The sequence below is a fragment of the Pelodiscus sinensis genome, chromosome 22 (genome assembly GCF_049634645.1).
Source record: "Pelodiscus sinensis isolate JC-2024 chromosome 22, ASM4963464v1, whole genome shotgun sequence".
In the NCBI taxonomy this organism is placed as follows: Eukaryota; Metazoa; Chordata; order Testudines; family Trionychidae; genus Pelodiscus; species Pelodiscus sinensis.
The window spans coordinates 220,247-242,168 of NC_134732.1; the positions used below are offsets into that span (position 1 = coordinate 220,247).

A 21,922-nucleotide genomic window follows, 5' to 3' on the forward strand; every position below is an offset into this window, starting at 1 on the left:
TTTTAAATGTAGCAAGAGCCCTAAAGGCAGTGGTGTGGCCAGGATAGCGAGTGCCCCACCCCTTACTGATTAATCGAGTAGTTGTTGGGGAATCCATCGACTACTCGATTAGCTGACTAGTCAAAATTTAATATCCCTAGTCCTGGCTACTGGCCCTGCTCTCCCGAGCTCTCAAGACAGCCCTGCCCTGCCCCCAGCTCTTGAACCAGCTCTGTTCCCCTCAGGCCACCACCACCCTGAGCTTGCAGCCAGCCCCATACCCCGGATCCCAGCTGCCAGCCCTGCCTGTGTGCCTGGATCCCAGCTGCTACCAGCCCTGTGCATCTGTGGCTTTCCTGTTGCCCACTCCTCATGTCCTGGGCTCTTCTGGCGGTCAGCTTCAACTTTGGGCAGCAGGGAAGGGCAAGATCAAGGGCCCGCCCTGAGCCAACCACTTTCTCACCAGGGTGCACCTCTGCCTTAGAGGCTTGCCAGGTACAGCTGCTAGAGGGAGGGTGATTTTCTAGCTCAGACACCTCAGGGCAGAGGTAAGAAGAGGGCTACTCAGCCGAATGTGAAGTGTTTACCCAGATTGGTGCCCAGGGTGTGATCGGCACTGGGCCCTGTCCCCCACGCGGCAATGCTGGCTTGGTCTGTGACCCATCGGTAGGCAGAGGTGCTCACATCCTTCCAGCCACAGTTGCCCTCTTCAAAATCACAGGTGAAGGGAGTTCCCAACATGGACGATTCTTTGTGATAACCTGCTGGGAAGCAAAGGAGAGTGCTCAGTGCACCTGGGCTGGGAAGAACTCGTTTCTGGGACAAGTGGACGCAGGGTGTTAAATCAGCAGCCCTAGACATCTGGGGATTCCTGTGGGAGTGGGCGGGAGGTTGGAGGAGGAGATAGGCACATAGGTATGGGTAAGTGGCATGTGGATAATGGAGCCCATGTGCTAGGCAGAGTTAGCAGGAAAACTGCACTTGTGTTGCTAGGCTTGCGTGTGTTTGGCCCATTCAGGGCCTTTGGTCCGTGCTTGTCTGTGGTAGCGTGGTCCTGATTCCAAGCTCTCTTCTTAGAGCTGGTTCAGGAGTCAGGACCCTGGGGGACCCACCCAAGGTTCTTTGGCTGCCGATTGCTAGTCCCAGGAAAGAGCAGTCAAAGGGCAGGGACTCACCGCACTGGTTCTCATCAGAGCAGTCCCTGCAGTCGCACACAAAGTCACACACCCGTGGGACAGCACTACGGCATCTGTTGATGAAGATGGACTGGACGCCAGAGGGAGGCCAAGCTACCAGAGAGACAGTAAAAGCAATGAGGAGTACAGGTAATTCGAAGTATGGGGTTTTCCCTTGGAGTACCGCGTCTACATGTGGCGAGTTAATTCAGGCTAGTCAATTTCCAACATGGCGACAGGACGTGACTATGCTAATCAAGTGTGGGATATTTAAATCCCGTGCTTGATTTGCAACTTCGGTCACCTTCATTTGCCTCCCTACTTCGAAGTAGGGGCAAGTATAGACATACTCTCGGTGAATAAATGTCCCTGATAGAGCCATATGGCCCAAGAGGCCATGCAGTACTGGGCAATATGGTCTACATTGTGGGTGGCTCCTACGGCACTGTAGCTAATACAACAAGGAGTCCTATGGCACCTGAGACTAACAATTTTATTTGGGCATCAGCTCATGTGGGCTGGACCCCACTTTGTCAGAGGCATGTAGCTAATAGAGCTGATCAAAACACTCACTGAGTTCTCTAGAATGTCACCCTGGAAGAAAATGAGAACTGAAAAGTCCTAACAGTGCTGAAATGTCCCATTTTTCACACAGAGTCACAGACATGCAGGCCTGGGACTAACCATCCAATCAGTCTCCTGCACTGAGACAGGCCAAAGGAAACCCAGACGAGCCTTGAGACATATTTGTCCAGCCTCCAGTGACTGGGGTTCCACAACCTGCCTTGGAGAACATTTTATCACGAGTCTCTTCACAAAACCCTTTCATATATTTGAGGACTGTTATCAGGCCCTCTCTCAGTCTGCTGAAGACTCAATAGGCCCAGTTTTTGTAATCTTTCCAATTTGTTTCTGTATCTTTCTGGGCATTAAATTAAGGTGAAATTTCCAGAATGAAAAACTTCAATTTTTCAGTTTGAAATAACTTTTTGTTTCAGTTTTTCTGCCAATACACCCTCTGTAATCATATCTATAGTAGCCCAGTGTCTGAGAGTCTGTAATGCCAAAATGCTGGCTGTTCGCTCTGGGCGGCCTGTGCAGTGCGGGGCCCAAACGGTCGCGTGCGCCACTTGCTCCCCCGCAGCGGCCCGGCTGAGCGGCGCAGAAGTCAGCCGAGCGCCATGGTGGGGGGGAGGGGAGCAGGGCGGTGACGTACATGGCCAGGGGCGGGGCCTGGCTGTGTACGTCACTGCCCCACCCCCCTTCGCCTCCCGCTGTGGTGCTCGGCTGACTTCTGTGCCGCTCAGCCAGGCTGCCGCGTGGGAGCAAGTGGCACAAGCGGCCGTCTGGGCTCCACGGTCCCCCGAGTGAGAGGCAGGAGCGGGAGGAAAAGAGAAAGAGAGAGACAGAGAGAGAAGCAGGAGGCGGAGGAGAGCTGGGGGGGAGGCAGTGGGAGGAGGAGAGAGAGGGAGGGAGGGAGAGAGACAGAGCGAGAGACCGGAGACTCAGGAGAGAAGACCGACGTGGAGGAGAGACCTGAAAATCCCACCTTATGACGGGCTAATTGGCTAATAATAATAATAAAATACAAAACTTGAAAAGTGTCAAATTCAAAACAACTTAATTTATTTTTAGAATTTTCCTTCATGGAGAATTTCATCATTGTGCAGTTTCCTGTCAGCCAGAGAATCAGTGGCAAAGATGGGAATAGAAGTTAGGAGCACTGCATACCAGTCTCATGCTCTAACTACTAGGAAACACTCCCTCCTTTGGTGTGGAGTCATCCAAGGCACTTTCTACTCCATAGCACCTCAGTCCAAGGGCACTATCTAGCCTACCATGTGGCATGATTAAAGCCAATTTGACTTCAGCTTTTTGTTTAAGGGCAAAATGTCACCTTAAAGTCCTGGCATGGCGGCAGGCTACAATCCCCCAGAACGGAACTCAGGGAAGTTACATGTGGAGGTTGAATCTCAACTAATAAATGACAGCTGCTCCCCCTCCCCCCCCCGCCCCGGCAATGTCCTGCTTCAAAGTGCTGCGTCCCGCCAAGAGATCTTACCAGAGAGCACCAGAGCCAAGAGGAACAGGCACAAAGGCATCTCCTGAGTTGGGGACAGGTGGGCAGCCAGGAGCTGACCTACTGCTGGAGGGGCTGTGCTGCAGTGCAAATGCTAGAACCAGCTCCACAAGGAATTGACAGACTCTGGACTTCGGCCCCAGCTGTTCCTGGCGCAGCAGAGCTCTTGATCCCAGTGCAATCAGCCCAGGGCAGCAGGCTTTATCAGCAGGAATTTCCCTGTGGAGCTGACACCATACAGGGATGTTCAAGGGTGAAGCCTCATTTGCATACCTAATGAGCCGCCGTTTTTGCGCAATGCCACTACACTGATTATTTTCAGGAATAACGGCATTGCACAAGAGGGTTTTTCTTGCGCAAGAAGGGGCAGTGTAGACAGCTCCTTCTGGCGCAAGAGCCTCTTCTGCAAAAACGGTGGTTCATTAGATATGCAAATGAGGCTCGGCGATATTCCACACTTAGCCTCATTTGCATATTTCTCACGCAAGAAGCAGCGAGTGTAGATATAGCCTTTGTGTTCTTCACAGTCAGACCAGTCGGACTGAGGAGCAAGCCATGCCACCCATGCCAGCCACCAGAGCCTGGGGCACCCAAAAGCACACCAGGGTCCAGGAAAACCTCATGTAGCAGCATGGCAGTGTCCTGCACGACATGCAGCAGATCCCGGCGCAGAAGATCCGTGAGGACACTGAATGGTGGAACAGCACCTGGGACCAGCTCATGCAGCGGTGCAATAGAATGTGTGCGATCATGAGGGAAATGAAGGCACGCCCGCCTGTTGTTGCTGCTCCTGCCTACCACCTACCTGCCCTCCCTGCTATGCCCATTGCCCCTGCTCCCCAGGTGATGCCCATGCTCCTTCCCAAGCAATGCCCTTGCCCCCTCCTCAAGTGATGCCTATGCCCCCTCCCACTGCCATCCCTGACCCCGCTCCAGCCCCCCCTCCTGCGTTCACCGGACCCACCCAACCCTAAGTCAGCAGAAGCAGAGAAACAGCTGTCCAGGAGGTTCCACATTTAAGCACGTGTCTCTGCAAAGCTCTGGCACTAGCACTCGGAAGCAACTGGTGACCTAAAGCCCTGGCTGAAGTGGTTTCAGGTGGCCTTTTATGCGAGAGAGCGTCCCAATCAGTCTGGACGCTCTTTCAAAAAAGCAGTTCGCTTTTTTTATGTGTTTGTGTGTGGACGCTCTCTTTCGAAAGACTTTTTTTCAGATCTCTTCTGAAAAAAACTTCTTTTAAAAGAAGCTTGCAGTCTAGACATAGCCTCAAGCAAGTTGCTTTCCCTCTCTGTGCCTCAGTCCCCCCCCGCCTCCCCCTGCAGTGTAAGGGGAATAATGCTACTGATGGCTCCTGTAGCATTCCTATGAGCACATCAGAGGAAAAGCACTAGATACGCTCTAGGGATTATATTATAACTATCACCAGCATGGGCTGTAGTGACTGTGCTTGCTCATGCAGGGTTCTCTTGGGTTATGGCCTCTGCATACCTGTAGCAGGAGGGGGAGGGATGCAGAACAATATGTAGACCTACAATTCACTCCAGGCAAATAGGCCCCAGCACACAGAGCCTTATAGAGCTAGTACAGGCTCAGAGACTCATATTTGACCCTTGGCTGGTGACTGATTGCCAGTACATCCCACCCTGGATTTGACTTAGGCATGTTGCTTTAAGTGTCCCAAACACTCATGGCTGACCTGCAAGAGAGTCACCATGGTGGAACCAGGGTCTGTCTTGCTTGCTGGAAGTAGTGATCCAGCTAGGTACCTATTGCTAATTAATAATAATAGCTCCTGGCTCTCCAGGATGGGTTCTGAACACATGGCTGAGAAGGCGGCTTTGCAATAGCTCAACACCTCACAGGAGTGCTACCCCCAACTTCTGCTCCCAAAGGTTTGAGTTCCCTTGGCTGGCATGGAGCATAGACTCAGAGAAGGTTGGGAGAAACCCCAGCTCAATCATCCCTGCCAGGGCTTTGCCAAGCCTGGCCTTAAAACCAGTAAGGATGAAGATTCCACCATCTCCCTAGGTAACTCATTCCAGTGCTTCACCACCCTTCTAGTGAAACAGGTTTTCCTAATATCCAATTTAGACCTCCCACTGCAACTTGAGACCATTGTTCCTTGTTCTGCCATCTGTCACCACAAAGAACAGCCTCTCTTGAACCCCCCTTCAGATAGTTGAAGGCTGCTATCACACCTCTCCTTTATCTTGTCTTCTATAGACTACATTTATCCAGTTCCCTCAACCTCTCCTCCTAAATCATGTGATCCAGCCCCCTAATCATTTTTGTTAACCTTTGCTGGACTCTCTCCAATGCATCCACATCCTTTCTGCAGCAGGGAACCCAGAACTGGACACAATACTCCAGGGCTATGTCTACACTGCAGGCTTTTTGCGCAAGAATGGCCATTCTTGAACAAGAACTTGTGGCGTGTCTACACTGCACTCGTGTTCTTGTGCAAGTAAATTTACAGTAAAGCATCAGAAGAGAGGACATCTTGCGCAAAAGTAATTCCTCTCCCCACGAGGAATAAGGCCTCTTGTGCAAGAGCTCTTGCACAAGAAGGCAGTGTGGACAGGAACGGGTTTCTTGCACAAGAAACCCCTACGGCTAAAATGGCCATCAGAGCTTTCTTGCGCAAGAGAGCGTCCACACTGCCATGGACGCTCTTGCACAAAAGCACATGGCAGTGTGGACGCGCTCTTGCACAAGACCTTTTGTGCATGAACTCTTGCACAAAACAGTTCTTGCACAAAAATCCTGCAGTGTAGTTGTAGCCCAGATGTGGCCTCAGCAGTGCCAAACAGAGGGGGATAATCACTTCCCTGAGTCTGCTGGCAATGCTCCTATTAATGCAGCCCAGTATGCTGCTAGCCTTCTTGGCTACAAGGGCACAGTGTTGACTCATCTCCAGCTTCTCATGCACTCTAATCCCCAGGTCCTTTTCTGCAGAACTGCTGCTTAGCCAGTCAGTCCCCAGGGATTCTTTCCCCTCCTCCCAGCACCTTCCTCTCAGGGTTCTGTCACCCAAGTCCTAGTATACAGAGCAGTACATACCTTCTGCTTCCTAGGAGATGTCCTTGAACACTAGACTAGACGTAGCTTGGTGCAATCAAGTAATAAACAAAGGGTTTGATTCTGCTCTCATCTGTGCTGGTGTAAGTCAGGGGTCTCTGAAACATCAGAATCTAGCATGCAAGGGTAGGTGCATGCCTGAGCTATCAGAAAGCCAATGGCATGACTGGGGCTGGCCTGGGACACAGAAAAGGCAAGTCTCCTGCATATTGAATCAGAGCTCTGGCTTTGTCCTCATCACCTGAGTAGCACTTATCGTACCCCCTGCCACCGTTCATTACACTCCCCAGCTGACTGGCTACTAGAGGGCCCCACGTTCTATGCACACTCCAGCAGAAACTGAGTGTTATTGTCCCAGGAGTAAAAACTAACAGATACCCTTAGTGCTAACTGCTACTAATGAGGCGTATGTTTAGACTGTATTGCTATTTCAGGATAGCAGAAGTATCCCAAAATAACAACACCACATCTTTAAAAGCGCCCACTATTTCCCAAAATAGGAGGTGCGCTATCCCAGCATCCCTGTAACCCTTGTTCCACAAGGGCTAAGGGATTTGTCAGAATAGGGCCTTATTTTGACTTAGATTCGGAATAAACTACACAATTTACATAGTGTAAATTACATAGCTTATTCCGATAGAAGAGTGCTGTCTAGACGCACCCTAACTGACCAGCCAACTTGACATACCACAGAGGGAGCTGTCTTGCTTACGCTGTTTGCTTAGACTGTTCTCAACAAGGTTAAGACTCTGAACGTTCTCTCCAGACATGTGTACCCATAAAGTCGATGCTTTGTTTATCTCCTAGCAGACCTTTGGTCTGAAATAAGGCAGATGTATGCTGGTAACAGGAGAGGTATGTCATGAGCAGCTGAGCACTGGAACTGGGAATGTGTGTTTACTGTGGAATCAGCGAGTGCATGTGGGTATCCAATGCATGGTAGGGCAGACACGTGAGCTTAGGTCAGGATGTGTGTTCACATGGACTTAACCCGTGCTCACTGACTGCTGAGGGCTGCATGTAGCAGTAAGTGGCCCGTGTTTATCATGTAGGCATCTTTGAAATGGCACGAGAGGCATCAGCCATGAGATTCTGACCAACCAGCTGCTGGCAGGATGCATTTGTCAGGCTTTTATTAATGCACAAAAAGGGAAACTGCCACGTTAAAATTCTTATTTTGAAAAGCAAAACAAGTGCCCATCTGCGGTGATTCAAAGGATGGGTGGGCAATAGTTTGGATAGGGGCCACTCCAAGAATTTGGTAAATGGTCACAGGCCACATGTTAATGGAGGTGTGGGATCTGGAATGGAGGTTGGGAGCAGAAGGAGCTCAGAGTAGGGGATTGAGGTGCAGGAGGGAGTGTGGGGCCAGGAAGTTTGGATGAAGGAGGGGTTTGTGACCTGAGGCAGGAGATTGGAGTGCAGGGTCAGGGAAGGGATATGGGTGCAGGAGAGACTCTGACCTGGGGAAGGGATGTTCAGGATCTGGGAGTTGTAATTATGGGCAGGGGTTCAGACTGTGAGGGTAATGACTTGGGGCAGAGTCAGAGAGAGAATGGAGTGCCAAGTGCAGGCTCTAGCCATGAGGTGCCAAATGTGACCTGATAGTGCCTCTGATGGAGAGATTTCTGGTGACGGCTAGGGAGTCTTGACCCTAATATGTCCTGCCTGAAATTCATTGCAGTGCAGAGGGACCAACACCAAGTCTAGGCACAATTTCCAGGGACATGACTGAAGCCCCACTTAAGTCAGTACCACGTGGGCCCTTTGGATCGAAACAAACTAAATCGATCCCATGGCCAGAAGGGACTATGGTCTAGTCTGATCCCAAATCCAGTACAGGCCAGAGACCTGCCCCACAATCATTCCAGGTTTTCTAAGCCTTTAATCAATATTGTGTCTTTTCTCTGAAGCCTCTCCAATTTATCACCAACATCCTTCTTGCACCAGAACTGGACAGTGCCAAAGCACTTGCAGCAGCAGCGCAGAGGTTAAAAAAAAAAAATCAGTCTCTGCTCCTATTCACAATTCCCATGTATGTTTCCCAGGATAACATTTGCTCATTTGGCCCCTGCATCAAACTGAAAGCTCACATTCAACTGATTTTCTACCCCCACAGCCCATCTTTGTCAGAGTCCCTGCTTCCCACGTAATGTGCAGCCTGCACTCAGTGTTCCTCAGTGCTTCCATTTACACTTCATTACACTATAACAGTTTATTGTGTTCAGCTTACCAATCGAGATCACTCTGAGTCAGTGATCTGTCCTCTGCATTATTTCCCACTTCTGTAATTGGATCTCTGTACACTTCATTGTGATGGTTTTCTTACAGGTCATTGATTAAAAAAATGTTGCATAGCATAGGTCCAAGAATGGATCCCCACAGGAAACATGATTCCCATGTACAATTACATTTTGAAACCTATTAGCTAGCCAATTTTAATCCATTTAAAAGATAAGAATGCTATAAAATAAGACAAGCAGTGCCTAACTCCTGTGCTTTGCCCCAGAACTCCCTGTAGTCATTGGTTAAAAAAAGAAAAACCTAAATATCTACACCTTCCCTTTAGGACATGTGCACCTGTGCTTGGCGGGAAGATCACTGCCTCTATTCCAAGAGGACCTCTAGATCTCTTGCCAGTACATGTACAAACCCAGGAATAATCTGTGCTCAGGGTGAGACAGAGGGAGTCTCGATGAAACATTAAGCAGCGATTTCCTGCCTCAGAGCCACATCTTGGAGGCCTGTAGAATAGGTACATATGCAGGGCAGGCTGCGGTACATCCAGTGCTCCACCTGACCATTCAAAAAAAAAAAAAAAATCAGTGCTGAGTCCCATGGCTGCTACCCACAGATAAGCCCCTATTTTCCCTGCAGGGAAGGCCAATGGTGCTCACTCTCTCCCCCCCCCGCCCCAGGCTGCAATTGAAGGGGGCAAGGAGCTTCCCAAACATTCTGCCCCAGATGTACAGAGGGACTTAGGCCTTGCAGTGCTGAGCATTATGCCACCCAACTATTAGGTGCGAAAAGTCACAGGCCCCAACCTCTGAAGTCCTAGTTAAGCAACCAGGCTCTAGACGCTGAATAGGAAAGAGGTGGGTGCCTTAAGTGGATGCAGAGGGTCAGCCAAAGCCAGCTTTCTAGGTGCAGAGGGTCCTAAACTAGCCAGTGACAGGAGAGCATCCTACACCCTCCCCCACAACTAGAGGCCATAGTCTGGGCTGCTGTTGCCCAGTGAACTGTGCAAGTCAGGGGCTTCTGAGCTACAGGCATTTGTTGCAGGAACACATTAGGTGCCAGCCTCGCCTACACCACACACATGGCTGTAGCAGAGGGAGGAGTTTGAAGAGGTGTTGCTCAGGAGCATGCGCTAAGCACTGACTCTGGGAGCTGGCTCCCTTGGTTTCACCTCTCATTATAAATAACTAGCCAATTAGCCCTACGGGGGTGGGGGGGGGTGTGTGTGTCCTTCCTCCCTACCTCGCCCCCCCCCCCCAAGCTCTCCGCCCCCCCTTGCCTCTCACTCGGGGAGCGTGGGGCCCAAACGGCCGCTTGTGCCACTTGCTCCCACGCAGCAGCCCAGCTGAGTGGCGCAGAAGTCAGCCAAGCGCCACGGCAGGAGGCGAAGGGGGGGCGTGAAGGTAATATACAGCCAGCATACATCACCGCCCTGCCCCCCTTGGCCGACTTCTGCGCTGCTCAGCCAAGCCGCCGTGGGGGAGCAAGCGGCCGTTTGGGCCCCGAACTCCCCATGCAGCACCTTTGTGCTTGTGCCACTTGCTCCCCCGCAGGGGCCCAGCTGAGCAGCGCAGAAGTCAGCAGAGCACCACAGCAGGAGGTGAAGGACATGACTCAGGCAACAGCGCCGCCCAGAGGGAACAGTCAGCACTTCAGAGTCACAGACATTGGGCTACTATATATATATGATGACAGTGGCTCTGGAGCCCAGTGGTGAGGCCAGCCAGCGTGCATACACAGCCTAGTGGTCAGAGCACAGCTAGTATGCCAGGCATGACTTAGCAGTGGGTCCCTGGTAGCTCAGCACTGACTGCGTGGGCAGCTCCTAAATTAATGAGCTGGACCACATCTCCTACTTGGAGCCAGGCTCCATATTGTGCTTTCCCGTGTGCTGGAAAAAGGCTGAGAGGAAAACAAAGTGGCTAATGCAGAGAGCTGATGGATACAGTTGTCATTCTACCCTGATCCCTTCTCTGCACCTATCCCCCGACAGCCCCACTGCCCTGTAATCAGCAGAGCATGAGATCCTGCTGCTGCTGCTCATTGGAACCCTAGAACTGGAAGGAACCTCAAGAGGTTAAGTCCAGTCCCCTGCCCTCACAGCAAGACCAAGCACCCTCTAAGCCCAGAGATGGGGAACCTATGGCCACAGCTTGCACTGATAGAGCCCATGAAACTTGGTGCACCCTCACCCCATGCGGTGGGAGAGCCAACACTTGGTCCCCGCTGCAGGGAGGGGGAGCCCTGAGCCTCACAGGCTGGATCAAGGTAAGTGGGTGAGCTCTGCCTGGCAGGGTCAGGAAAGCAGCTCTGCATGCACTCACTTGCAGGCTCCACCCCTGCCATTCCAACTGCCCATGCCACTCCATCGCAGTGCCTGCAAAAATAGGGTGGCACTGAGCCACATGGGAGCTGCACCTGGCAAGCACCCAAATCCTCTACTCCCTCCAGTCCAGACCCAGCACCTCCAGCCCACACCCTACTGGGCATGCTAACAGTGCTGGGCCAGCATAAAAGGAAGCAACTTGGTTCAATCTGGGGTAGATGCTGGAGATGAAGGACCAGTGGTAGAGGCTTTAGTTGAGAACCAGCCACAGATTCCGTTGTTGGATGCTGGAGACTCCTCTCTTCCCCACCCAAAGAACTAAAATAAGCTTCCACTGCTGGTGGAACACCAGGGAATAACCTGTACGGCGGAACCTGGAGATCCGTGGATTGCCACACCACTGAGTACAGTAGGACATGACCTAGGAAGGGTGAGCAAGTGGCATCTCCTACCCAGATGATCTCAGCCTGATCTGCCACTCTCCAGGCCCTAGGTTGGAGCCCAGTGCAGTGAGATGGGGTCTGGGTCCTCATCCGTGGGTCACCAGACACCCCTCTTAGCGCTGGCTGCTAGACCATGCTCTCTTCCACCAAAAGGCTGCTACACTGACTTTAGCTGTTAAGCCACACTATGCTGTATCCAAGGGCTACCTCACTCTGGCTGTCAGGGCACATCACTGATTTTAGTGAACAAGAGCCAATGACTGAAAGCTGAAGTTAGACATTTCAGACCTGAAACAGGATGTAACTTTTTTGGGTTTAAAGAAGCAGTGAGGGGAATTAAGCATTGAAACAACTTACCTAGAGATGTGTTTAGAAGATTTCAAGTGACTCACCACAAGTGGACAGATGAGAATTCTGCACTAGCTCTACCAGAAGTTGTGGTATCATACAGAGATCACAGAGAGGTTCTCTGGACAATGTTCTGTGGACTGGACTAGATCATCAAAATGCTCCAGTTTGGCCTTAGAAGTCTAAGGATTTTTTCTTGCTGCATTCTTTTCTCCTCCTAGTAGCAGGCATGGGGGCTCCTCTGCTAGGTCTTGATCCTGCAAAACCTCTGACAGTTCACAACTTGCTCTTCTTCTGTATCTAGCTCACTCCTTGGGCCACATCCTTTCCAGAGATCACCCAGGGTACTACCTTGGGCAAATGAGCCCTCCCCACCTGCCTTAGCAACTCCTGCCACTCTGTAACTTCTGGTGGTGACTCAGACTATTCTCAACTGATCCCTTAAGACATGCTCTTTGCAAGCCTAGCTCCATCTCCCCAGGGCAATCCCTAAGGGGTACAGGGCCCGGGAGGGATGGGGAGTTGCCAAGCTCTGTCCCCTCCCACTCCCATTGCATCTCTTCCCTGAAGTCTCCTACCCTAAGCTACACAACCTAGGGTGTTATCTGGGGCAGGAGAACAGCAGCATTCAGAGTACCCCAGCCTGCTCCCCTGAGCCCTGCATTGCTTGGAGGACAAAGCAGGCTGGGTGCTCCACTTGTCACTGCTGCGGTGAAGTAGAGCGCTGCAGGCTGGAAGAGGATGGTGGAGTGCAGTGGGCTGCTGGGTTGTTCCAGCTCCCACCACCACAGTGGGGGGTGGGGGGGAAGAGAGGAAAGAGGGGTAGTGGGACAAGTCCCACTATCACTCTGTACCAGCCTCCCAGGTAATCCCCCAGGCCACCATGGCCCCTGTGGCCCCTGTCCATATGACTGTTGAGGCAGCCACCCCAAACTGTCCTATGGATGGGACAGCTCTGCATTTCCCCTCTGTTTTTCTATGCTCGAGTTTAGGACACAAAGATCCCTGCATCTCTGCTCCCTTCCCCATTTGGGGCTATAACTGCTGCCTCTTATTTTGGAAAGGCAACAGAATTCTCTGCATCTGCAGCTTTGAGGCTTAAATCCCCAGATTTGTCCTGAAATAGCAGCCTCTATGCACAGTCTTAATATGAAGGATCTGATCCAAGTCAAATATGGAGCATGGCTGGGCACAATCTCAGAGAGGAGGCCCTATGGGAACAGCTGGCTGGGCTGGAAAGTGAGGCAGTCATGCACACAGAACAGGCAGGCACAAATCTCTTCAATGGATTTAATTTTCACTGTAAACATTCAGAGAAGTTCTGGCTCCACTGAGATCAATGGCAAACACCCCCCCCCCCCCAGTCCCCGTGCCACACACAAACCATTTTCACTGGGGCCAGGATTTCCAACACGGGCTTTTCTGGAAACTCTTGGCCAGGTTCAGCACTGTCGCAACTCAAGCATATAATTCATGGATCTGAAAGGAGGTTACTGAATTCCCCTCCTGCAGAAGCCTCCCAGCAGAATGAACCTGCATCCTCCATGAAGCTCTAGACACAAGGAAAACAGCAGAACCCAGGCAGTTTCAGAGCACTGGCCAGTGCAGGCTCTGCTCCCATAAGCCCAGTCAACAGCCTGGGCTGTTCAGACCTAAGCAAAAGGGCAGGATGTCTGCTGCTGTTGAAGCAGAGCCAGGTCAGTAGCCTTCATCAGCCCAGGTGACCTCGTAGTCTGGGTACTCTTCTTTCAGTATCTTTGTGGTCACAGAATGTTCTGCTCGACCAAAGCCCTGGAGGAGGAAAACAGCAGCATTGTGAAGAGCTCCAAGAGTGCCAGGGACAGAGCCCTGAGCAAGAAGGGTGTGAAAGGGATGGAAACACTTAGTCTAAAACTCAACGGCACCCACCTACATCTGGCAGCAACCCATACTAAGTGCACTGCAGTTTGGCACCAGGTGCCAGAAGTGGAGCATCTAAGCAAGGTAGCCCTGTCCCAGGGATGCTCCTACAGAAGAGTAGGCTTGAGAAGACTCAAGTGTGACAGCATCCTGGGGCCACACAAGGCACCTCTCTTTTATTGGGTTTATCTGGGGCAGGTCTGGGGAGCCACTGTGTTTCTGGCAGAGACAGCGAAGGAAGAAGGTGAAGGAATGTTGCAGAAAGGAGATTAAACTGTAAGGCTATGTCTAGACTACAGGCTTTTTGCACAAGAAGCTTTTTTCTGAAGGGATCTTCCAAAGAAAATTGTTGCGCAAGGGAGCGTCCACACTGCAAAAGCACATCGAAAAAGCGATGCACTTTTCCAAAAAGATAGCATCCAGGCAGTCTGGACGCTATCTCGCATGTAAGAATGGACATCAGGGCACCTTTGATTTTTGCTCTTTCCTCTTCCGAAAAAACCTCCCTCTTCCCCATCCACACGTGCCTTTTTGCAAAAGAGCTCTTTTGCAAAAAGGCTTCTCTCATAGAATAAGGAACACCAACTGCGCAAAAACCCCTCTGTTCTTTCGATTTACTGTCAAAAGAACGCATTTGCAGTGTGGACGTAACTCAGGTTTGGTCAGAAAAACAGCCATTTTTCCCATAAAACTCTGTAGTCTAGACATACCCTTACTCATTAGGATCCATTCGGTTCTTTCTATGCTATGTGGCCATCGCTTAGCCCTTTGAACTGCTCTTCAGCAATACCTGCTGCAATCCATTAATTTATTCCAATTCAGTTTCTTTCTTTGCCCATTTGGCTTTTGCTCTCAAATTGGAAGCAACCACAAGCACAACCCTTAAATAGATGAGTATAGTTAAAGCGGTACAATCCCCCAGGAGGAACAGAGTCACAGAACACTAGAACTGGAAGGGACCTTGAGAGGTCATCAAGTCCAGTCCTGGGCCCTCATGACAGGACCAAGCACCATCTAGATCATCCCTGATAGATGTCTGTCTAATCAACTCTTAAATATCTCCAGATGGCGATTCCACAACCCCCCTAGGTAATTTATTCCAGTGCTTAACCACCCTGACAGTTAGGAAGTTTTTCCCTAATGTCCAACCTAAACCTCCCTTGCTGCACTTTAAGCCCACTGCTTCTTGCTCTATCCTCAGAGGCCAGGGAGAACAATTTTTCTCCCTCCTCCTTGCGACACCCTTTTAGATACATGAAAACGGCTATTATGTCCCCTCTCAGTCTTCTCTTTTCTAAACTAAAAAAGTCCAGTACTTTCAGCCTTCCTTCATAGGTCATGTTCTCTAGACCTTCAATCATTCTTGTTGCTCTTCTCTGGACCTTCTCCAATTTCTCCACTTTTCTTGAAATGTGGTGCCCAGAACTGGACATGATACTCCAATTGAGGCCTAATCAGCGCAGAGTAGAGTGGAAGAAAGACTTCTCTCGCTCACAACACTTCTGTTAATGCTTCCCAGAATCATGTTTGCTTTTTTTGCAACAATGTCATACTGTTGATTCATATTTAGCTTGTGGTCCACTATAACCCCTAGAGTATGTCTAGATCAGCATAACTAAATCAGTCACATCAACACAGATGTGCAGGTACTGGATTAGCACTTCACACAGGGAAGGCAAATAAGCTATACGGCTGTGTCTACACTGGGCCACTTATTCCGGAAAATCAACCACTTTTCCGGAATAAGCTGCGAGCTGTCTACACTGGCCCTTGAATTTCCGGAAAAGCAACGATGTTCTACTGTACAAAATCAGCCGCTATTCCGGAAAAACTATTCTGCTCCCGCTCGGGCATAAATCCTTATTCCGGAACACTGTTCCGGAAAAGGGCCAGTGTAGACAACCCAGTAGTCTTTTCCGGAAAAAAGCCCCTATCGCGAAAATGGCAATCGGGGCTCTTTTCCGGAAAAGCGCGTCTACATTGGCCACAGACGCTTTTCCGGAAAAAGGGCTTTTCAGGAAAAGCAGCCTGCCACTGTAGATGCTCCTTTTCCGGAAAAACTGAAAACAGAATAGTATTCCGTTTTAAGCAGTTCCGGAAATTCATGCCAGTGTGTAGACAGCCGAAATGTATAAGGCACCTGTGACGTAGTGGGGGTACCTGGCTGGTTTCTATGCTGCTGGCTCTGGGGTAACCCCCACTGGCTGCCGTGGGTACCACGACCCAGCAAAACAGGATGAGTCACTATGCAAACCAGTATGGCCAGACACCCCCCATGGAGAGGAACAAAGGAAGGTGGAATGCTGCCCTGGCTGGGGGGCAGGGCTGGAAGAGTGGGAGTTAGTTGCTGGCTGGGAGCATGGAGGAGACAGCCTAGGGAAAGGGGCTGGAGTTTAGGGGCCCAGTCTCCCCCATCTCAAGGGGGCCTGAGGCATCCTAGCCCAGCTCTGTGACCAGACTACATCTGTGCTGTGCTGTAACCTGGAGAGGCAATAAACTTCCTCTATTCCACCGGCTGGTGCAGTCTGTTTGTGCCATTTCGGGGTGCAGGAGATGGGGGAACCCCCAACACGCCGTCACACTGGTGTCAGGGGTGGGATGCACTGCACCCCGTGGATGGAGCTTCCAGCAGCGAGCGACAAGGCGCCGTAGAAGCAAGAGCCCTGGAGCCAGGCGTGCTGGAGACAGAGCGAAGCGGTTCCTGGGAATCGTGGGGCGCTGCAGCACTAGACTGGTGAGTCTGCACCAAGGGAACCAGCGGGCAGATGGCCTACGCCCAACTCTTGAAGGCAGAGCTGGTGGGGCTGTGCAGAGAGAGGGGCCTGCCTGTGCGGAAAGCAACCAAGACCCAGCTGATTGCCCAACTGGAAGAGAATGACCAGCCACAGGGCCAGGATCTTGTCCCCAGGGGAAGCAGCCAGACCCCCCCTGAGAGTGTGTCAGGCTCAGAGAGGGGGAAGAGCGCTGGAACCCACCGCAGAGATGAGACAGCTTCCCCCGGGAGGCCTGCAAGCCGTAGCCCATCTAGAGCAGGGGCCAGCCCAGCGGAGCTGCGGCGGCTGGAGATCCAGCTGCGGATAAAGGAATTGGAAGCAGAGGACCGAGAAAGGGACCGCCAGGACCGAGAGGCAGCGACAGCATGAGCTGGCCATGGCAGAGCGGAGATCCGGCGGGGCACCGGCTGCGCCAAGTGCGGATGGGCCCCAGGGTCCCGGGGCTGCCAGACGCTTGGAGAGGCTCGTGGTGGCCCAATTGAAGGACATGGGTGACATAGACGGGTTCCTCAGCTCCTTTGAGAGGGCCTGTGGACTGCAATGGATCCCCCCAGTTGACTGGCTGCAGGAGCTCGTCCCTGCACTGAGCCAGGAGGCGGCCGGAGTGCTCAGTCAGCTGGAGGACCTACAGCCAGGGGATTACAACCGAGTCAAGGAGGCCCTGCTGCACAAGTTCGGGCTGACCCCCGAGATGTACAGGAAGAGGTTCCGGGGGGTGCAGAAGGAGCCACGGGAGACCTATGTGGATCTGGCCTCCCGCCTGGCGCAATACGGCCGCAAGTGGGTGTCTGGAGTCGGAGCCCAGACCGCAGAGGAGCTGCTCAAGCTGTTCATGATGGAGCAGTTCTATGAAGCGTGCCCACCCAAACTGAGGCTGTGGCTCAAGGACCGAAGACCAGAGAACCCCCAGGAGGCTGGGAATCTGGCGGATGAGTTCACGGAGAGCCGGTCCGGGTGTGAACGGGAATCCCGGAGAGAGAGGGAACCGCGCAGAGACCGGATCTCGGCTGAGCGACGGAGGGAGTCAACTACGGGGCGAGACCAAGGAACAGGTCTGTGCCCCAGAGAACCAGCCAGGTACCCCCACTACGTCACAGCACCTTAACACAGAGAGATCCTCATTGGTCCCAGGGAGATTGTACTGTTTTAACTATACTAATGTAGTTAAAGCAAAGTTGTACAAGCGTAACTAAATCAGTAAAGAAGTTACATCCCTAACTGACAGTTATACAAATACAAATACTGTGTTTAGACCATGCATTGGGACATATCAGAGGAGCAAGTTTAGGAAAAGAAAACCCATGAGGAAGTACTTCTTCACACAAGGTACAGTCAACCTGTGGATAGGGATGTAAGCAACTGATGGAGTAGTGACTCCACTAGTCACTTCTCCCCCCCCTTTGCTGCCTCTCAGAGGCAGAAAGCGGGGGGAGCATAAGCTGGTGCTGGGGGGAACCAGAGGTGTAGTGGGGGTCTGGGCACAAGCCAGGAATCAGCTGATTCCCAGCTCACTTTTGCTCCCCCTGCTGCGCATCTGCCTTTTAAATGTATTATGAGCTGCAGCTCTTAATACATTTAAGAGGCAGAGCCAGAGTGGGGTTAGCTCTCAGGGAAATGGCTCTGCAGTTTTCCCCCTTAACTACTCAAGTAGTTGATGGAAATTATGTTGACTACTTAATTAGCTGATTACATGCAATTTAACATCCCTATCTGTGAAATCCTTGGCTACGTCTACACTGGCATGATCTTGCACAAGAACTCTTTTGCGGAAGAGTTCTTGTGCAAAAACTCTTCCAGAAGAGAGCGTCTACACTGGCATGTGCGTTTGCGCAAAAGATGTGCTTTTGCACAAGAGCATCCATGCCAGTGTAGACGCTCTTTTGCACAAGAAAGCTCTGATGGCCATTTTAACCATAGGGCTTTCTTGCACAAGAAATTCCTGTTGCCTGTCTCCACTGGCCTCTTGCACAAGAACAGTTGCGCAAGAGGGCTTATTCCTGAGCGGAAGCATCAGAGTTCTTGCACAAGAAGCCCTGATTTCATACATTAGAATGTCAGTGTACTTGCACAAGAACTCACGGCCAGCGTAGACAGACAGCAAGTTTCATTCATTCAATTCATGGATCACACCAATGTAGAAGGCCAAAAGTATAAGCAGGTTCCAAAAAGGAGATAAGTTCATGGAGGATTGGTCCATTGATGGCTGTGGGCTACAACAGTCAAGGATACAACACTGTGCTTTGGATGTCCCTATGCTTCCAACTGCCAGAAGCATCAGGCACTGGACCCTGTCAGAAGACAGGATACTGGGCTAGACTCCAAACTGGGCTCCACACCAATATTGCTGTCCTTTTGGTCTTCAAGGCTTGGCTTGTAACAAGGGCTATTGGTTACCAGCCTACCTAATACCACCTTTGAAGCTTCACTACCTTAGAGCCAGTTAGAGGGTGGTACGATGCCAGCTTCCATATCAAAACTGCATGGAGTCGGGGTTGGGTGGGGGTGGGGATGTTTCAGGCTGCTGCTCAGACAGCAAAGATAGCAGCATAAAAGGAAAAACTCCTCTCTCCACCCACTGTCCTTGAGACTGGTTACAAGTTCCTCAAGCAAACCAAGAGCATCCTCCCATGATTACCACAGAATATCCATAAACGTGGATCTTCTTTTCCTTGCTCTGATGAGAGATCCTGCCCCCGCCCAAGCACTCGCAGTCGTAGCCTTGCTTCTCGATTTCTGCTGCAGTCTTGTCATAAATGTCAGCTGGGGTGGGAAACATTGTAAGATGAATGTAAACAAGTGTCTATTAAAGTCCCTGCCTGAGAATATTCTTGTTCCATGTGTGAATGTCGTCTTCCATATATTACACGTGTTGCTTGCCCCATACATCCCTGGTAAAGACATGCTCCAACTCTAATCAGGTAAGTGGATAAAAGATTAGTAGGGAACTACACTCTGATGCTCCACTACTGTGGGTCCCATTTCATAATTCTCATCTCCAAAGCCACTTTCTATGGATACAGATTTGAACAGATTTCTTTATCTAAAGAAGTATGTTGTGCCCATGAAAGCTCATATCATCTAATTTTTTTTAGTCTCTAAGGTGCTGCAGGACTATTTTGTTGTTTAAGTCTTTCCAGTTACAGACTAAGTCAGCTACCCATTTGAAACTTTTGGACAGATTGTGTTTAGGATTTACAACTGTTGAAAAGGTTTCAGAAATGTAGCTGTCTTAGTCTGTTTCAGCAAAAACAAAGAGTCTGAGGTCACCTTAAAGGCTAACAATTTTATTAGGGCATAAGCTGTCCTGAGTTTCACTTCATGCATCTGAGGACGTGAACTGTAAGAAACCTATAGAGACGGGAATGTTACATTAGTGCTAATTCAATCAAGGTGGATTTGGCCCACTCCCAACAGTGGTAAGAAAGTGAGAATACCTGAAGGGGAAAGTTACTTATTGTAATGAGACAGCCATGCCCAGTCTCTATTCAGATGCATCTTGATGGCATCAAATTTTCAAATTAATTCCAGCTCAGCAATATCTTCCTGCATTCTGTTTTTTTAAACCAAAAAAACCTTCAAAACAACAACTTTCAAGTCTGTAACTGTGTCTAGGAATGTAAAAGTGGTTTCCCACTGATTTTAGTATGTTACCATTTCTGATGTCTGATTTGTGGCCAATTATTCTTTTGCATAGTGTTTCAGAGAGCAGCCGTGTTAGTTTGTAACTGGAAAAAAACCTTAAATAGTCCTGCAGCACTTAGAGACTAATAAAAACAAGTAGATAAACCTGTGGGCGCAGCCCGCTGCTCCAGATGAATGGAGCGGAGGGGCTCAGGTGCGAACAAATGGACTTGACCCTGGCCCGCCCATCGCCATTCATCTGCGGCAGCGGGCTGGGCCACAATAGCTCGACCCATCGACTCGCTGCGGTCTCCGAGGTGCTGCCAGGGTCTGTTTGTGGTTCAAGCTTTGGCCTAGAGACACCCTGGTTGGGAACCACCCCAGCCCCCAGCTCACAGCGGGGTGCACCAACTCCCCAGCCAGCCGCCAGCCCCCAGCCAGCCCGACCCTGGGGCGCGCTGCTCATCGCCCCGCCCCCAGCCCCCCCCAGCCAGCCCGAGCCGCGGGCGCCCTGCTCATCGCCCCGCCCCCAGCCAGCCCGACCCTGGCGCGCGCTGCTCATCGCCCCGCCCCCAGCCAGCCCGACCCTGGGGCGCGCTGCTCATCGCCCCGCCCCCAGCCAGCCCGACCCTGGCGCGCGCTGCTCATCGCCCCGCCCCCAGCCAGCCCGACCCTGGCGCGCGCTGCTCATCCCCCCGCCCCCAGCCAGCCCGACCCTGGGGCGCGCTGCTCATCGCCCCGCCCCCAGCCAGCCCGACCCTGGCGCGCGCTGCTCATCGCCCCGCCCCCAGCCAGCCCGACCCTGGCGCGCGCTGCTCATCCCCCCGCCCCCAGCCAGCCCGACCCTGGGGCGCGCTGCTCATCGCCCCGCCCCCAGCCAGCCCGACCCTGGCGCGCGCTGCTCATCGCCCCGCCCCCGCTCTCACCGTGATACTCGGCCCAGGCGTGGCCCCGCACAACGTCCCGGGCGGGCCCCGCGCCCCGCGCCGGCCGCACGCGGACCAGCACGTACTTGAACACGCCGTCGGGGTCGATGTCCACGCCGGGAATGCGGCTGAGCTGCGCCGCCGCCATCTTGCCGGCCCAGAGACAGAGCGTGCGTCACCCTGCCTCCGCCAATAACGGCAGGGGCGGGACTATGTCTCGCCTCGGCCAATCATGCTGTAGAGGGGCAAAGATCTCGGCCAATTAGAGCGAAGGGCTCCTAAAGGGGACGCGAACGTTGCAAAAGTTAAAGGGGAGTGCCAAGGGGGGGGTCACTTTGCCGACAGAAAACTCCTGGGGCTGGCCCAATTAGAAGGGGCGAGGCAAGGCGGCACGTGTGTGTGTGCGCGTGCGCGTGGCAGCAATCCACCCTGCCAGCAATCCACCCTGCCCACAGTCTGCCCTGCCCTCTACCTGGCTGGAACCTGGCTGGAACCCACCCTGCCAGCCATCCACCCCAGCCATCCTGTAAACGACCCTTCCTGGCACCTACCCTGGTACCCATTCTGTCACTCAGCCTGGCTTCCACCCACCCATGCATCCATCCTGCCTACCAACCAGCCTGACACTGACTGCCACCCATCCTGCTATCAATGCACCGTGGCTCCCAGCCAACCTGCAAACCACCCAGCCTAGCACCCGCATGTATGGCACCCCCTGTCTTGCACTGCGGGCACCCAGCCTTGCACCCTCCAAACATAGCACCCATCCCAACTGGCAGCAAATCCTGGCTGGATCCCACCTGAACACCCACCCAACTTGGCATCTCTCCAGGCTGGTATTAAGCCTAGCACCCTTCCAGGCTGGCACCCTGCCTGCCAATCATCCATCCTAGCACCCCCTGCCTGGCACCAAGCCTGGTACCCACCCATCCTGCCATCTTTGGTACCCTGCCCAGCCTGGCACCCACCTGGTCCTGAGGAATAGGCCAGTCCATGCACTAGCTAGATGCTCTGAGAAGAGGATCACACAGGTGC

At 52.1% G+C, this 21,922-nt stretch overlaps 2 protein-coding genes across 5 annotated transcripts in view; both read right to left on the reverse strand.

Moving 5' to 3' along the window:
- The window catches only part of MAMDC4 (MAM domain containing 4), a 48,083-nt gene extending 35,231 nt beyond the window's left edge, over nucleotides 1-12,852 (reverse strand). The window contains exons 1-4 of one of the 4 annotated variants that reach the window (XM_075905725.1): nucleotides 10,875-12,852; nucleotides 3,217-9,108; nucleotides 1,155-1,268; nucleotides 567-740 (exon numbers count right to left, since the gene is read on the reverse strand). In XM_075905725.1, coding sequence (XP_075761840.1) covers nucleotides 567-740; nucleotides 1,155-1,268; nucleotides 3,217-3,256 — 328 coding nt within the window. In that variant the 5' untranslated portion in view covers nucleotides 3,257-9,108; nucleotides 10,875-12,852. Of the gene's footprint in view, nucleotides 1-566; nucleotides 741-1,154; nucleotides 1,269-3,216; nucleotides 9,944-10,874 lie in introns of those variants that run through there. The other 3 variants (XM_075905726.1, XM_075905727.1, XM_075905728.1) reach the window with 3 other exon arrangements.
- A 199-nt stretch (nucleotides 12,853-13,051) lies between these two features.
- Nucleotides 13,052-21,065, reverse strand: PHPT1 (phosphohistidine phosphatase 1). The gene is made up of 3 exons (XM_075905729.1): nucleotides 20,888-21,065; nucleotides 18,976-19,100; nucleotides 13,052-13,458 (listed from the first exon to the last, which is right to left on the reverse strand). The coding sequence occupies exons 1-3, from the start codon at nucleotides 21,033-21,035 to the stop codon at nucleotides 13,366-13,368; spliced, it is 366 nt and encodes a 121-aa protein (XP_075761844.1). The 5' UTR covers nucleotides 21,036-21,065; the 3' UTR covers nucleotides 13,052-13,365.
- Between the last annotated feature and the right edge of the window lie 857 nt (nucleotides 21,066-21,922).

Excerpts from the sequence above, each read along its gene's own strand:
- PHPT1 (XM_075905729.1), bottom strand. The coding sequence starts at position 21,035 with ATGGCGGCGGCGCAGCTCAGCCGCATTCCCGGCGTGGACATCGACCCC. Across the intron at positions 19,101-20,887 it reads CGCCTGGGCCGAGTATCACG|CTGACATTTATGACAAGACT; the intron begins GTGAGAGCGGGG and ends TTCCCACCCCAG. Across the intron at positions 13,459-18,975 it reads ACGTTTATGGATATTCTGTG|GGCTTTGGTCGAGCAGAACA; the intron begins GTAATCATGGGA and ends TTCCTCCTCCAG.